This window comes from Nicotiana sylvestris, chromosome 1, assembly GCF_000393655.2.
Source record: "Nicotiana sylvestris chromosome 1, ASM39365v2, whole genome shotgun sequence".
Taxonomy (NCBI): Eukaryota; Viridiplantae; Streptophyta; class Magnoliopsida; order Solanales; family Solanaceae; genus Nicotiana; species Nicotiana sylvestris.
In genome coordinates this window covers 95,122,811-95,139,447 of record NC_091057.1, presented here as the reverse complement: position 1 = coordinate 95,139,447, position 16,637 = coordinate 95,122,811, and the positions used below count along the sequence as shown (strand labels likewise).

General features: G+C 39.2%; 2 protein-coding genes across 2 annotated transcripts; one reads left to right on the top strand and one right to left on the bottom strand.

The window, feature by feature from the left end:
• The first annotated feature begins 475 nt into the window (after positions 1 to 475).
• Positions 476 to 1,269, top strand: LOC104231403 (uncharacterized). Its single transcript, XM_009784396.1, has 2 exons — positions 476 to 787; positions 871 to 1,269. Exons 1-2 carry the CDS (start codon positions 476 to 478, stop codon positions 1,267 to 1,269), a joined length of 711 nt encoding a protein of 236 aa, XP_009782698.1.
• Positions 1,270 to 2,320: 1,051 nt separating this feature from the next.
• LOC138872481 (uncharacterized) lies at positions 2,321 to 7,622 on the bottom strand. Its single transcript, XM_070150557.1, has 13 exons — positions 7,493 to 7,622; positions 6,895 to 7,418; positions 6,521 to 6,667; positions 6,334 to 6,432; positions 5,620 to 5,657; positions 5,381 to 5,526; positions 5,054 to 5,290; positions 4,786 to 4,974; positions 4,516 to 4,665; positions 3,968 to 4,382; positions 3,150 to 3,279; positions 2,662 to 3,047; positions 2,321 to 2,456 (listed from the first exon to the last, which is right to left on the bottom strand). Exons 1-13 carry the CDS (start codon positions 7,620 to 7,622, stop codon positions 2,321 to 2,323), a joined length of 2,727 nt encoding a protein of 908 aa, XP_070006658.1.
• Positions 7,623 to 16,637: the final 9,015 nt, after the last annotated feature.

The following is a 16,637-nucleotide window of genomic DNA, read 5'->3' as shown; positions in this document are numbered from 1 at the left end:
GTCTTTAACTTCTGTTAACCTTGTTTTATACTGTATTTTCAGGTTTATTTATATGTTTTATGCATATGGATCATCAATATTTGGTTGGAATCATTGTAGACCTGTGATTGCTGTTGATGCAATTTTTTGAAGTCAAAATTTCGCGGTGTTTTAATGATTTCAGTTTCAAAGGATGCAAATAACCAAATTTTTCCACTAGCCTTTGGAATAGCATAATCTGAAAATAACAATTCCTATGAGTGCTACTTTAATCAGCTTCGCAATGCAATTGGGAGCCATGAGAATTTAATTTTTTTTATCAGACAGGCATCAAGCTATTGCACATGGCATTGCAAAGGTATATCCTGGAAACCATCATGGGATTTGTATCTATCATTTGGAGTAGAACCTAAAGCGAAGGAAAGTGAAAAGTGAGGTCATAAAACTTTTCCAAAGTGCTGCAAGAGTATACAGGCGCAAAGAATTTGATTTATACATGTCAGATATAGCAAAAGTAGATAAGAAGACTTATGACTACTTGATGGAAGAACCACCAGAAAGGTGGGTACGTTCTTGTAGTCCACAACGAAGATATGACATGCTCACAACAAACATAGTTGAGTCAATGAATTCTGTCCCATTAGAAGCAAGGGAGCTGCCTATATTAAGAATGATGGATTTCATTCAAGTGAAGCTACAACGTTGGTTTTATGAAAGAAGAAATAAAGCAGAAGGAAGTTTTTATGATGTTTCTTGTTGGGTAGAGGATGAATTGAAGAAAAAGATAAATTTAGCATTTACTTTGAATGTAAGTATTATGTTCTATGTTTAGGTTATGATTTTAATATAATTTAACATAATGTACTAACTTATAATTTTTCAATATTGAAGGTCTTCCCTGTTGATTCATGGCATTCTAGAGTTGAAGAAGCAGGAATAACTTTCTTGGTGGACTTAAACAAAAGAACATGTGATTGTTTTCAGTTTCAATTTGATGAATTACCATGCATACATGCAATTGCAGCTATCGAGATGAGAAACATCAAGAAGTCCAACTTTTGCTCGCACTGGTACTTAAAGGAATCTTGGCTGAAAACATATGAAAGACAAATATATCCTGTAGGACATACTGATTCTTGGATTGTACCAGAGAGTGTTAAGTCACAAATTGTTAAACCTCCATATTTCAAAGTGCCACCAGGTAGAAGGCAGAAGAAAAGGCATATTCCAGCTACCAAGTCATCAAAAAATAACATTCAAGTGTGGTCGTTGCAGAAGAATTGGTCATAATAGAACAACTTGTATATATTCTCCGGCAGTCCATCCATTTTCAAGAAAGCATAGAGAATAGTAGATATATTCACTTACGTTTATCGACTCTTTTAAGTTTTTGCTATAAATTGGATTCATTTAGATTATTCTTATTTGAGTAGATGTCTGAATTTTTAAAAGTTCTTTCTGCTTACGTTCTTTTTATTTCTTTTGAGTTTAAAGTTCAAAAGTTAAGGATAGGAGTCCTTAAGTTTGACTTACAGGTTCAAAAGTTAAGGACATGCAGTCCTTAAGTTTGAATTACAGGTTCAAAAGTTAAGGACAGACAGTCATTAACTTAGAGTTCAAAGTTCAAAAGTTAAGGACTGTCTGTCCTTAAATTTGAGTTTCAAGTTCAAAAGTTAAGGACATGAGTCCTTAAGTATGACTTGAAGGTTCAAAAGTTAAGGATAGGCAGTCCTTAAGTTTGAATTACAGGTTCAAAAGTTAAGGACAGACAGGTTCAGAAGTTAAGGACAAGTTGTCCTTAAGTTTGACTTGGAGGTTCAAAAGTTAAGGACAAGCAATCCTTAAGTTTGAGTTACAAGTTGAAAAGTTAAGGACACTTGGTCCAGAAGTTTCAGTTTCAAGTTCAAAAGTTAAGGACACATGGTCCTGAACTTTGACTTACAAGTTCAAAAGTTAAGGACATTTGGCCCTTAACTTTGAATTTGAAGTTCAATTACACTTAGTCATGAACTAATACTAACAAGCTCAATGGACAAATCAATACTAGACAGAAACAAGGAAATTAATAACATGATGCCTTCATATTACTTCTGAAATTGTAATTTTGCATAGCTGTGACAAAAAATTATGCTATGCCAACAAAATAAAAGTGCCTTTTGAGGAATTTACAGGATATTTCAGAATTCATATGGATTCTTTGCAGCAATTTTATACAAAATATCAACCACAACTAACTTTCTTTACAACTAAACTACAACTCCTTCGGACAACAAGTTTCATTTTCACTATCATTGTCATCGCCAACAATTTCTGGTAGTGTATCATAACCAAAATTTCTTTTTCACTCACCATGTGCCCAAAGATTTACGGCAAGTTCTTTTCTAAAGTCTTTTATGTCTTCAGGTTGGAATTTCTCCACATCCTTTCCAATCATCAACAACTTCACATACTTAATAAGGAATGCACCACAATTAGTCCTAAGAAAAATGTAAGATATGGAGTCAATTAAACAATAAATCTAAAGTACATATAAATTATATAACAAATAACAACACGTACGATCCAGTTTGGTTTGGTGATCTTTGCTACTGAATATCAAATTTGTTGAATGCATTTCCAAAAGACTTGTGATGTTTGTCAAACTATGAGAACTTTAGCAAGTGGGGGATCATGCGTGCATACATTTCAATGTGATTCATCCGTGCCTCATATGACTTACTATATATGGAATAGTACACATCAATCTTTTTCGCATTCAAGTCCAATACCCCTAAAAGAAAATGTGTCACAACATTATCATCTTCTGAAAGAAGCCGACATAGAAAAATAATTTTGTCAACCTCTGTCCAAGTAATTCCACATCTACGACTGTCGCCCCATACATATGGTGTCAGAAACAATTGATTATCACCAGACCAAAACTCATCTGTAGCATTTTCATTGAAATCCTTATACACGAGCACTATATAGTTATCAAAAAGTATATCTATAGTTGTGCAACGAAAAAGATAGTCGCGAGGGTGGTAGCATTCCTTCTTTCTCAGATAATATAGGGAAATGTCTATATGCTTCATAAAAAGGCAAAAAATAAAATAAATCCATCAGTCATAAAATAATTAAAAATGATAAATTAAGAATAAAGAAAATAAATGCCTTTCGAATTATCAAACCTTATCATTAAGTACAAAGCCACTATCTGAAAGCTCAAAGAAGAACATTTTACTACTGATTTTTTGATGATACAATTTGTATGGATTCTTTCTCACACCATTATCATCAGCATATATATCAGCTTGTCCCCTGAAAATTTTGAAAATATCAAAGTTCGAAGTTAGTCCTAAACTTAGCCTTTCAAGTTGAAAAGTAAAGGACACTTGGTCATGAAATTTGAGTTTCAAGTTCAAAAGTTAAGGACACTTGGTCCTGAAGTTTGAGTTTCAAGTTCAAAAGTTAAGGACACATGGTCCTGAACTTAGACTTACAAGTTCAATGTTCAGGACACTTTGTCCTTAACTTAGACTAACAAGTATAAAAGTTAAGGACAAGTAGTCCTTAACTTATAGTTCCAACTTCAAAAGTTAAGGACACTTGGTCCTGAACTTCAAGTTTCAAGTTCACACATGGTCATGAACTTAGACTTTCAACTTCAAAAGTTGAGGATACTTGGTCCTGAACTTAAACTTATAAGTTCAAAAGTTAAGGACATATGGTCCTGAACTTTGACCTACAAGTTTAAAAGTTTAGGACACTTGGTCATGAATTTTGAATTCCAAGTTGAAAAGTTAAGGACACTTGGTCCTTAACTTTGATTTTCAAATTCAAAAGTTAAGGACACTTAGTCCTAAACTTAGACTTACAATCACAGAAGTTAATGACACTTAACTTTAGCAATTTCAATATCAATACACTTAGTCATAAATTTAAAATTACAAGTTAAGGACACGAATTTAAGTAATTAACAAATAATGAAATACATTAAGGGACTTACTGTTTTTTGCGACCTTTCCTTTTCTCCTTGCCCAACCACATAATGAATTTCTTCAATAATTTTGCATCATCTTTGGCATAATGAAAAATACATCTACGAGTATATGTTGATTTTATCCAGTCTGAACTCTTGGGAGTATTTTCATTGTGTGCGATCGATGTTCCTGTTTTTCTTTCCTGATCAAAAAGAGATTTCAACTGCCAACTAAGCTTCTTATTCCTTTTACCTCGACCAAGCTCTTCTTCAACATTTCCTTCAACCTCCATAGACAAACCCCCATCAATTCTCATTTGTGTACTTGGAGGAGTAGGAGTAAGAATAGAAAATAACGGACCATCATAACCAGTACTATCTCTCTTTCTTTTCCTAGTATATTGGTTAATAGCTTCATCATTATTTTCCTCTGCAGACAACACTATATATATATATATATGCTAGTCGTCAAATGAAGAGACAAAAACTAAGAACATTATTTTTAAATATACTGTCATTTTCAATTATGAATATGATATTTAGGACACAATCAATATCTGTCTTGTTCACACTACCTTCTTGTATTTTTTCAACAGACAATTGAGCTGACATATTGGTTGCATCATTTTCTTTATCTTCCAACTGCACATTTTCTTTATTTTTGCAACTGTTCTCCATGTTCTTCAGTTGCAAGTTTACAAGATTCTGCAAAATATTTACAAGACCTAACACAATTAGTACTTGTTACTAATCTTTGATTAAAATAAACATGTATAAAATTAAAAAAAAACATTGTCTAACCGTCTGCAATTGTCAAGATCATCCCAGTTAAATCGTATCTTTACTAGCATTTTCTTGGCTTCCAATATTGTCAGTAAGAGAGCGAGGTGTAGAAAGATCACATGTCACGTCTATGCATTTGGAAACAATCTCACTTATGCTTGTTCCTTCGGTATTTTCTAGGTCTTGAGATTGCACTCCACTTTTCTCTTGATACTCCAATCCAGCTTCTTCCCTTGCAGCCTCAAAAGATTCTGTAACATTTGCAATTAATACCCATTCTATTAGTTCACTAAAACTAACATTCAACATATCATGAAAATTTCATCTAACCTTGATTGGCACAATTTTGAACTCCAAATTTCTCTTTATATGAGAGAGATGTAGACATATCATATGTTCCTTCTAAACATTTGCATATAATCTCACTGATACTTGTTCCCAATAGACTTTCTAAATCCTGAGATTGCAATCCACATTTACAAATTTTTTCTGTTACTCCTGTCTCTTTTGAATTTTCCTGGTCTTGGCATTCTACTACATATTGAACTTCTACTCCATCAATAGATTCTACAAATATTTGTTATCACAAAATTTTTTATATGTATTACACTATTGAATATAAATTTCAATGAAAAAAATTCAAAATCTATATCTAACCTTTCCTAATTTCAATGACGTTATCAGTTTCATCATCTAGATGTGCATCTCTAAAATCGCTTTCAGACTGAACTTCTGTATGCACATCCATATCATCATGTTCATCACCACCTGCATCTTTGTTAATTGTATCAGTATGCTCTGTACTATGACAATGATCATCAACTCCATCTTTAGTAATTGGAATGCTAGATTCTCTCTCTATGTTCCTTTAATAAGGTTTCACATAAATCTTCAACAAAGTATCAATCTTTGATCCTACACTTTTCTTTAAATCCTGTGAAAGAAAATAAGTTAGAAAGTTAAGGACAGGTAGTCCTAAACTTCAAGTTACAAGTAAAGAAGTTAAGGACAGGCAGTCCTTAACTTAGAGTAACTAGTTCAAAAGTTAAGGACATGCAGTCCTTAACTTTGAATTCCAAGTTCAAAAGTTAAGGACACTTGGTCCTGAACTTCAAGTTTCAAATTGAAAAGTTAAGGACACTTGGTCCTGGACTTCAAGTTTCAAGTTCAAAAGTTCAGGACAGATGGTCCTGAACTTAGACTTACAGGTTCAAAAGTTAAGGACACTTGGTCCTAAACTTCAAGTTTTAAGTTCAAAAGTTAAGGACAGACAGTCATTAACTTATAGTTACAAGATCAAAAGTTAAGGACAATATGTCATTAACTTCAAGTTTCAAGTTCAAAAGTTAAGGACAGGTAGTCCTTAACTTTGAATTCCAAGTTCAAAAGTTAAGGAGAGACAGTCCTTAACTTTGAATTCCAAGTTCAAAAGTTAAGGACAATGGTCCTGAACTTCAAGTTTCAAGTTCAAAAGTTTAGGACATATGGTCCTGAACTTAGACTTACAAGTAAAAAAGTTAAGGACAGACAGTCGTTAACTTTGAGTTACAAGTTCAAAAGTTAAGGACACAAGGTCCTGAACTTAGACTAACTGAAACTAATGATATTACCTTGATTTCATTCTCATTCTTTTTTTCTGATACAGATATTTTCTGATTTATTCTAGTAACTTCAGCATGCAGATCCTTTTTAAAACTCTCTGATAATCTCTGAATCAAAAACCATAAAAACAAAAAGTCTCTTAAGCAAAAAATAATCAAATAAAAAACTAATGCTATTCAAAAGTAGAAAACCTACTTTAACAATTTCCTTAAGCATGGCTTCATCAAATTGTGTGGAAGAAGGCATTGAGCTTTGATCTTGAGAAATTGGCTCATGCACACTCATAGGCTCAGTATCTTCTTTAATAGGAATAAATGGTGCCACTTCGATCAACTTATACAACTATTATATAACAAAAAAATATAAGTTTTCAGAACTAAAACAAATAAACAAAAAAATAGCTAGTAATTAGATTAACTTACATTTTCATTATGGAAGTATTTTTTACACAGAGAATCATACTGTGGAGATTTCATTTCCAAATAACATAACATCCGAGGAAAATCATATTCTCGGAAGTTCACAAATTGTTTTTCCTAAAAAATAGGTAAAACTTCCATAATCCAAACACAAAAAGCAAAAGGAAAGCCAAGTATAGTGTAGCTATCCTTGTCTTTATCTTTGTCTTTCTCATTCTCATTCTCATTCTCATTGGGCTTCAAACAACTCTTCAATAATTTTAATAATGTTTTATAAGAAAGAGAGGCCCAGTTGAAAGAAGAGCAGAGTTCATCATCGTCTACAATTTTCATTATCTGCTCGGATACATTCCTATTCTTCCGGTTCCCCATCAAAACAGATTCAACAAAATAAATTGTTGCTAACTTCACAGCATCATCATCGCTGCCTACAAATGATGTAGTTATACCATGTGAGTGACTAGTAATAAAATTAAACAAATCACCCAACTCAACTCTATCCTTTCCGGGGAAATAGACTTTCGAAAGCCTATTCTCTTTTTCATGTAAACCTTTGATGTCCAGTGAAGAATAACACTTCAAACCAGTAATTATATGAAATGCTTCACGTGTAAACTTAATTTCATGGTCAAAAACCTTGAATGTCATCGAATCAGGGTCATTATTTACAATTTCTGAAAGCAATACACAGTGAATAAGTTTACCACAGAACTTCACACTTTGTAATCAGAAAAGTTTCCGAAAATACCATCCCTCAACTTCTTCCACTGCCTGTTTAACAAAAAAGTTTTGATTGTTTTCTTATACTGTAAATCTCCTTTCCAATAGATCATAAAATTACGCCAAACATCAAACTCGAACACACGATATCCTTCCATTATCACACTACAAAGAAGGAAAAAAAACATAAAAGATTAGCACTAAAAGATTAGGACTTACAATTACAACTTGAAAAGTTCGAGGCATTTGGTCCTTAACTTCAAGTTTCAAGTAAAAATGTTAAGGACAGACAGTCCTTAACTTAAAGTTTCAAGTTAAAAAGTTAAGGACAATAGGTCCTGAACTTCAAATTTCAAGTTCAAAAGTTAAGGACACTTGGTCCTTAACTTCAAGTTTCAAGTTAAAAAAATTAAGGACATGCAGTCCTTAACTTATAGTTTCATGTTGAAAAGTTAAGGACACTTGGTCCTGAACTTCAAGTTTCAAGTTTAAAAGTAAAAGACACTTGGTCCTTAACTTTGAATTCCAAGTTCAAAAGTTAAGGACACTTAGTCCTGAACTTTGACTTACAAGTTCAAAAGTTAAGGACACTTGGTCCTTAACTTAGAGTTATAAGTTAAAAAGGTAAGAACAAACAGTCCTTAACTTATAGTTTCAAGTTGAAAAGTTAAGGACACTTGGTCCTGAACTTCAACTTTCAAGTTGAAAAGTTAAGGACACTTTGTGACGACCCGGCCAGTCATCTCATGAGTTACCGCTCTGTTTTCCCTATTTCTACTTCTTTATGCTTTGTTATCCATTGTTTTGTAGTATCGGGTTGGTCGGATCGAGTCTGGAATGATTTTGGTAAGGTTTAAGGCACTTAGTCTCTTTTAAGGGAGTTTAAGTTGAAAAAGTCAACCGAATGTTGACTTATGTGTTAGAGGGCTCGGATGCGAGTTCCGATGGTTCGGTTAGCTTCGCGAGGCAATTTTTGACTTAGGAGTTTAATCGGAATGAGTTTGGAGGTTCTGAGTGGAATTAGGCTTGAATTGGCGAAGTTGATATTTTGGCGATTTCCGGTTGGTAGGCGAGATTTTGATATAGGGGTCGGAATGGAATTCCGAGAGTTGCAGTAGCTCCATTGTGTCATTTGGGATGTGCGTACAAAATTTTAGGTCATTCGGACGTTGTTTGATTGGATTTATGATCAAAAGCATAATTCGGAAAATTTTAAAAACTTAGGCTTGAATCCGATGTGTTTTGGTTGATTTGATGTTGTTTGAGGTGTTTTGAAGATTGGAGCAAGTTTGAATAAGGTTTTAGGATATGTTGGTACCTTTGGTTGAGGTCCCGGGGGCCTCGGGTGAGTTTCGGGTGGTCAATCGGATCATTTTGGAGTTAAGGAAATTGTAGAAAATCTGTTCAGCTGTTGCAGGGATTTTACCCTTCATGTTCGCGATGGGAGCTTCGCGTTTGCGAAGGGCTAAGGAATTGGAGGATCGCGTTCTCGAGAAGGGCTTCGAGATCACGTAGAGTAATAGGGTCAGCTGGGCTAGAGGTCAAGTTGTTCATCGCGTTCGCGGGAGATGGAGCGCGTTCGCGAAGGTTTGCCAGGGTGAAGCATTGCGTTCGCCAGGGCTTGGTCGCGATCGCGTAGGAGGAAAATTGGTCAAAGTAAAATTGTGCTTAGCGAATGCTAGGGTTTGACCGCGTTCGCGAAGAAGGAAATAATGCCTGGGCAAAATGTTTTTAAACTCGTCTTGTCTGCTAGGATTGGGTTTATTTCCTCCATAGTTGGTCATATTTGGAGATTTTTGAAGGAGATTGAAGAGGGATTCAAGGGGAATCATTGGGAGGTAAGATTTTCGGACTTAAAACTTGATTATTATGTGAATTCCACCTAGAAAATCATGGAAATTAAGCTAAAAATTGAAGAGTTAGGGCTTGAAAATTTGGACTTTTGATTGGGGATTAGGAGGACCATTTGGGGTCGGATTTGAGAACTTTAGAATGTATGAACTCGTGGGAAGATAAGGAATCTATTGGTGTAAAAATTTCTAATTTTCAAGACGTGGACCCGGGAGTCGGGTTTTGGTAATTTCAGGATTTGTGCCCTTTATTGATTGTTTTCGCTTGGGCTTTGTTCCCTTAGTATATTTTGATGTTCTCGTTCTGATTTTGGATAGATTTGACGCGCGTGGAGGCTGATTCGAGGGGCAAAGGCGTCGCGAGCTAGAGATTTAGCCGGTTCGAGATGAGTAATGATTGTAAATGATGTTCTGAGGGTTTGAAATCTCGAATTGCACATCGTAGTGCTATATTGAGGTGAGACACACGCTTGATAATGGGCGTGGGGTCATGCACTATTGGGGATTATGACTTGGTCCGTCCCGGTTGATGAGTTTACTGCATATTTGACTGAAACTTATTTGCCATCATAATGATTTTGGCTGAATGCCATATTGGGGCTTTGTGACAACTATTTGAGCCCTTCGGGGATTTTTATTACTATTTCCCCACTGTTTTGACTTATTACTTGAACTCAGTCATGTTATTTTTCCACTGTTTCATACTCAGCCATGTTTACTCAGTTTTAAGACTTAAATGATATTTTAAATAATGTTTGGGCTGAGAAACACTGTTTTACTATTGCCTGAGGGGATTGTGAGTATTTTTGACTGAGTAAGGCCGAGGGCTTATGTTGTGAGGAAACACTGGTACTAATTTGAGGTCGAGGGCCTAAGATATGTACGCCACGAGGTGGCTTGATTGATATGAGGCCGAGGTCCTAGTTTGATGCCACGAGATGGCTTGTTATTGCGCTTGGGCCGTAAGGGGCCCCTCCAGGAGTCTGCACACCCCTAGTGAGCGCGAGTACCCATTGTGATGTGAGATTGAGCCCGAGGGGCTGGTATTGTTCTGAGATGTTGCCCGAGGGGCGAATTTGTGGATATTTTGCCCGAGGGGCGAATTTCTATTTGTTACTTTACCTTGACTACCTGTCAATTACTTGTTTACTTGTTGAAAGAGGATTTTACTTGACTTTTCACTGGCTTATTTTTTTAAAATGATTTTACTGCTTCATTAGAATGTCGTGCGCCTTACGTGTTTTCTTACTTTCATTCGTTATTCACATTTGTTACTCACTGAGTTGGAGTATTCACTTTACTCCCTGCACCCTGTGTGCAGATTCAGGCATTGCTGGTTCTACTCCTGAATGCTGATTCCTCCAGCTTCAGGCGGCGTTCGGAGATTACAGGGTAGCTGTTGACATCCGCAGCCCCCGTGTCTCTACTCCTTTATTGCTTCTGTTCCTTTTCAGACCTTTGTACTAGTTTATGGTATTAGCAGAATTGTATTATCACTTATAGAGGCTCATGACTAGTAAAACCCCGATTAGGGCTATGTATGGGTGTTCTTACGCGTATTTATGTTATTAACTATTATTTCAAGTTATTATATCATTTTTAGACTAATCTTAAATGCTTAACTACTAAAATTTTGAAAATGAGAGGTGTCAACTGGCCTTGTCTTCATAAGAGGCGCCATCACGACCGGGTCTGGGTTTAGGGTCGTGACAAGTTGGTATCAGAGCCTAGGTTACATAGGTATTACGAGTCATGAGCAGATTTAGTAGAGTCTTGTGGATCGGTACGGAGACGTCTGTATTTATCCTCGAGAGGCTGTAGAACCTTTAGGAAAAACTTCATATTTTTGAAATTCTTGTCGTGCGAACTTGTTGATCCGAGTACTAAACTTCTTTTGTTCTACTGTCTCATAGATGATGAGGACACGTATTACTGGTCAGGGTGGACGACCCCCAATACCAGCAGCTGTGGCCACCAGAGGCCGAGGACACGGTCGTGGTAGGGGCAGAGCGACTAGAGCAGCACCTACAGATCCACCAGCTTCCCTAGTTCAGGATTAGGTCCTAGTTATGGATGCTTCAGTAGCACCAGCTCAGGCACTAGCTGTGCCCATTGTGATTCTGGGTCTTTAAGAGGCCTTGGCTCAGATCTTATCAGTTTGCACTAGCCTAGCTCAGGCGGTTTCAACCACTATAGCCGCAACTACTTCTCAGGCTGGGGGAGGCAATCTGACTCCCACCGCTCGCACACCTAAGCAAGTCGTGCAGGGACTTCAGACGCTGGGGGCACATCCAGCCCAGCCAGTTGTATCTACTCAGGACTATGTAGTTCCTGTCATGTCGTAGGATGAGCAGCGTAGGTTGGAGAGATTTGGTAGACCTTCAGCCTCCGACCTTCAGTGGTGTAGAGGGCGAGGATTCCTAGGGCTTTTTGGACAAGTGTCAGAGGATGCTTCGTACAACGGGTATTCTGGAGACCAGCGGGGTCACTTTTACCACATATCAGTTTTCAGGAGCTTCTTTCACTTGGTGGGAGGATTTTGAGAGGCGTAGGCCTGTTGGTGCAGCACCCCTTTCCTGGCAGCAGTTCTCAGTTCTCTTTCTGAAGAAGTATATGCCGCAGTCTCACAGAGAGGAGCTTCATAGGCAGTTTGAGTGGTTGCATCAAGGGGAGATGACCATGTCGCAGTATGCGGTGAGGTTTTTTGAGTTGGCTCGTCATGCCATTTGGTTGGTTTCGACAGACCGAGAGAGGATCAGGAGGTTTGTTGATGGTCTTACTTATCAACTCCGTATTCTTATGAACAGGGAGAGGGTATCTAGTGCCACGTTCGAGGAGGTTGTTGATATTGCCCGTGAAATTGAGTCGGTTCTCCGTCAGGAGCGAGAGGAGAGGGAGGCTTAGAGGCTTCGAGGATCTAGCAACTATAGTGGTGCTCTTTCGAGGGGTTAGTTTCAGCACGGCAGATGTCGTTCATTCAGGTCTACTCAGTCAGCTCGCGTAGGTTATCGTGGGGCATCTTCGAGCCATGGTCATCAAAGTTCCCAGCAGGGGCAGTCATCATTTAGTTCCCTTCCAGCTTAGAGTCCATCCCGTGCTCCATCAGCTCAGGGCTCTTCTATGCCGGGTGTATCTTCTAGTCACTCCGGTGCGAGGGGTTACCTTCAGTCCCCTTCTTCAGCATCTAGGAGTTGTTATGAGTATGGCGAGATGGGTCACATGTGGAGGCAGTGTCCTCGTCGTTTTACTAGTTTATCTCAACAAAGAGGTCAGTTGTCGGCTTCAGCGCCAGTTTCTTCACCACCACCCACTCAGCCAGCTAGGGGTGGGGGTCAGTCAGCCAGGGGTCGCCCTAGAGGGGGAGGTCGATCAGGGGGCGGTCAGGCCCATTTCTATACACTTCTAGGCAGACCCGATGCTATTACTTCAGATTCTGTTATTACAGGTATTGTTTCAGTCTACCACAGAGATGCCTCTGTATTATTTGATCCTGGTTCCACCTTTTCTTATGTGTCATCATACTTTGCTCATTATTTGGGTTCGCCCCGTGAGTTTCTTGCTTTACTTGTTTATGTATCTACCTCGGTGGGCGATACTGTTGTTGTAGACCGTGTGTACTGGTTGTGTGTGGTGACTATTGGGGGTCTGGAGACCCGTGTGGATCTTTTATTATTATGTATAGTGGATTTCGATGTCATTTTGGGCATGGATTAGCTATCTCCGTGTCATGCTATTCTGGACTGTCATGGTAAGACAATCACATTGGCTAAACCGGGTGTGCCACGGATTGAGTGGCGAGGTGTGACTGATTATGTTCCCAGTAGAGTGATCTCATTCTTGAAAGCCCAACGTATAGTTGGGAAGGGTTGTCTTGCGTATCTATCTTTTGTGAAGGATGTCGGAGTTGAGACTCCCAGTATTGATTCTGTCCCAGTTGTGAGGGATTTTCCCGATGCATTTCCTGCAGACCTGTCGGGCATGCTACCAGACAGGGATATTAATTTTGGTATTGACCTGGTGCCGAGCACTCAGCCCATCTTTATTCCGCCATATCATATGGCATCATCGGAGTTGAAGGAATTGAAGGAGCAGCTTTAGGAACTCCTAGATAAGGGGTTCATTCGGCCTAGTGTGTCATCTTAAGGTGCGGCGGTTCTGTTTATGAAGAAAAAGTATGGCACAATGAGAATGTGCATTGATTATAGGCAGTTGAACAAGGTAACAATTAAGAACAAGTATCCTTTGCCTCGCATTGATGATTTATTCGACCAGCTTCAGGGAGCGAGGGTGTTCTCCAAGATTGATCTCCATTTGGGTTATCACCAATTGAAGATCAGGGATTCAGATATTCTTAATACAGCTTTCAGGACCCGATATGGTCATTATGAGTTCTTGGTGATGTCTTTTAGGTTGACCAATGCCCCAACAACGTTATGCATTTGATGAACAACATGTTCTGACCTTATCTCGATTCGTTCCTCATAGTCTTCATTGATGATATTTTGGTGTATTCGTGTAGTCAGGAGGAGCAAGCGCAATATTTAAGAGTTGTGTTGTAGCGATTGAGGGAGGAGAAACTTTATGCAAAATTCTCCAAGTGTGAGTTTTGGCTCAGTTCAGTGGCTTTCTTGGGGCATGTGGTGTCCAGCGAGGGTATTCAGGTTGATCCAAAGAAGATAGAGGCGGTTCAGAGTTGGCCCAAACCATCCTCAGCCATAGAGATTCACAGCTTTCTTGGTTTGGCTGTCGCCGGTTTGTTCAGGTATTTTCATCTATCGCATCGCCCTTAACCAAGTTGACTCAAAAGGGTGCTTCATTTGTATGGTCGGACGAGTGTGAGGAGAGCTTTTAGAAGCTCAAGACAGCCTTGACCACAACTTTAGTGTTGGTTTTGCCATCAGCTTCAGGTTCATATACCGTGTATTGTGATGCTTCGAGAGTTGGGATTGGTTGTGTGTTGATGCAGAAGGGTAGAGTTATTCCTTATGCTTCTTGTCAGTTGAAGCCCCATGAGAAGAACTACCCCATTCACGATTTGGAGTTGGCTTCCATAGTTCATGCATTGAAGATTTGGAGGCATTACTTGTATGGTGTATCTTGTGAGGTGTTCACTGATCATCGTAGTTTTCAGCATTTGTTCAAGAAAAAGGATCTTAATTTGAGGCAGCGGAGATGGTTAGTGTTGCTTAAGGATTATGATATCACTATATTGTACCATCTGGGAAAGGCCAATGTGGTGGCCTATGCTTTAAGTCGAAAGGCAGTGAGTATGGGGAGTTTGGCGTATATTCCAGTTGGGGAGAGACCTCTTGCAGTTGATGTTCAGGCCTTGGCCAATCGGTTCGTGAGTTTGGATATTTCGGAGCCCAATCGGGTTTTGGCTTGTGTGGTTTCTCGGTCTTCCTTATATGATCGCATTAGAGAGCACTAGTGTGATGATCCGCATTTGCTTGTCCTTAGGGACAGAGTTCAGCATGATGATTCCAGAGATGTGACCATTGGTGATGATGGGGTGTTAAAGATGCAGGGTCGGATTTGTGTGCCTAATGTGGATAGTCTTCGAGAGTTGATTCTGGAGGAGGCCCATAGCTCGTGGTATTCCATTCATCCAGGTGCCGCGAAGATGTATCAGGATTTGAGGCAGCACTATTGGTGGAGAAGAATGAAGAAAGATATTGTGGGATTTGTAGTTCGGTATCTCAATTGTCAGCAGGTGAAATATGAGCATCAAAGACCGGGTGGTTTGCCCCAGCAGATGGATATTCCTGAGTGGAAGTGGGAGAGAATCACTATGGACTTTGTGGTTGGACTTCCTCAGACTTTGAACAAGTTCGATGCTATTTGGGTGATTGTGGATCGGTTGACCAAGTCCGCGCACTTCATTCCTATGTGTACTACCTATTCTTCAGAGCGGCTAGCGGGGATCTATATCCGGGAGATTTTTCGCTTGCATGGTGTTCTGGTTTCCATCATTTCAGATAGAGGTACTTAGTTTACTTCGCAGTTTTGGAGGGCCGTGCAGAGAGAGTTGGGTACTCAGGTGGAGTTAAACACAGCTTTTCATCCTCAGATGGATGGGCAGTACGAGCGCATTATTCAAATATTGGAGGACATGTTGCGTGCTTGTGTCATTGATTTCGGAGGGTCATGGGATGAGTTTCTACCGCTTGCAGAGTTTGCTTATAACAATAGCTACCAGTCGAGTATTCAAATGGCTCCATATGAGGCTTTGTATGGGAGGCGGTGTAGATCTCCAGTTGGTTGGTTCGAGCCTAGTGAGGCTAGGCTATTGGGGACTGATTTGGTGCAGGATGCTTTGGAGAAGGTGAAGGTGATTCAGGAGAGGCTTCATACATCGTAGTCGAGGCAAAAGAGTTATGCTGATAGGAAGGTTTGAGATGTGTCCTACATGGTTGGCGAGAAGGTTCTGTTGAAGGTTTCACCCATGAAGGGTGTTATGCGATTTGGGAAGAAAGGGAAATTGAGTCCGCGGTTCATTGGGCATTTTGAGGTGCTCCGGAGGATTGGGGAGTGGCTTATGAGCTTGTTTTGCCACCCAGCTTGTCGAGTGTGCAACCAGTATTTCATGTTTCTATGCTCCGAAAGTATATTGGAGATCCGTCTCATGTTCTGGATTTCAGCACGGTTCAGTTGGATGATGATTTGACCTATGACGTGGAGCTAGTAGCTATTTTGGGTTGTCAGGTTCGGAAGTTGAGATCAAAGGATATAGCTTCAGTGAAGGTGTAGTGGAGAGGTCGGCCCGTGGAGGAGGCTACTTGGGAGACCGAGCGGGAGATGCGGAGCAAATATCCTCACCTATTCGAGGCTTCAGGTATGTTTCTTGACTCGTCCGAGGACAAACGTTTGTTTAAGTTGAGGAGGATGTGACGATCCGGCCAGTCGTCTCATGAGTTACAGCTCTGTTTTCCCTATTTCTACTTCTTTATGCTTCGTTATCCGTGTTTTTTGGTATTGGGTTGGTCAAATCGAGTCCGGAATGATTTTGGTAAAGTTTGGGGCACTTAGTCTCTTTTAAGCGAGTTATGATGGAAAAGTCAACCGGATGTTGACTTATGTGTTAGAGGGCTCGGATGTGAGTTCGGATGATTTGTTTAGCTTCGGGAGGTGATTTATGACTTAGGAGTATGATCGGAATGAGTTTTGGAGGTTCGGAGTAGAATTAGGCTTGAATTGACGAAGTTGATATTTTGGCAATTTCCGGTTGGTAGGCGAGATTTTGATATAGGGGTTGTAATGGAATTCTGAGAGTTGTAGTAGCTCCATTGTGTCATTTGGGGTGTGCGTGCAAAATTTCATGTC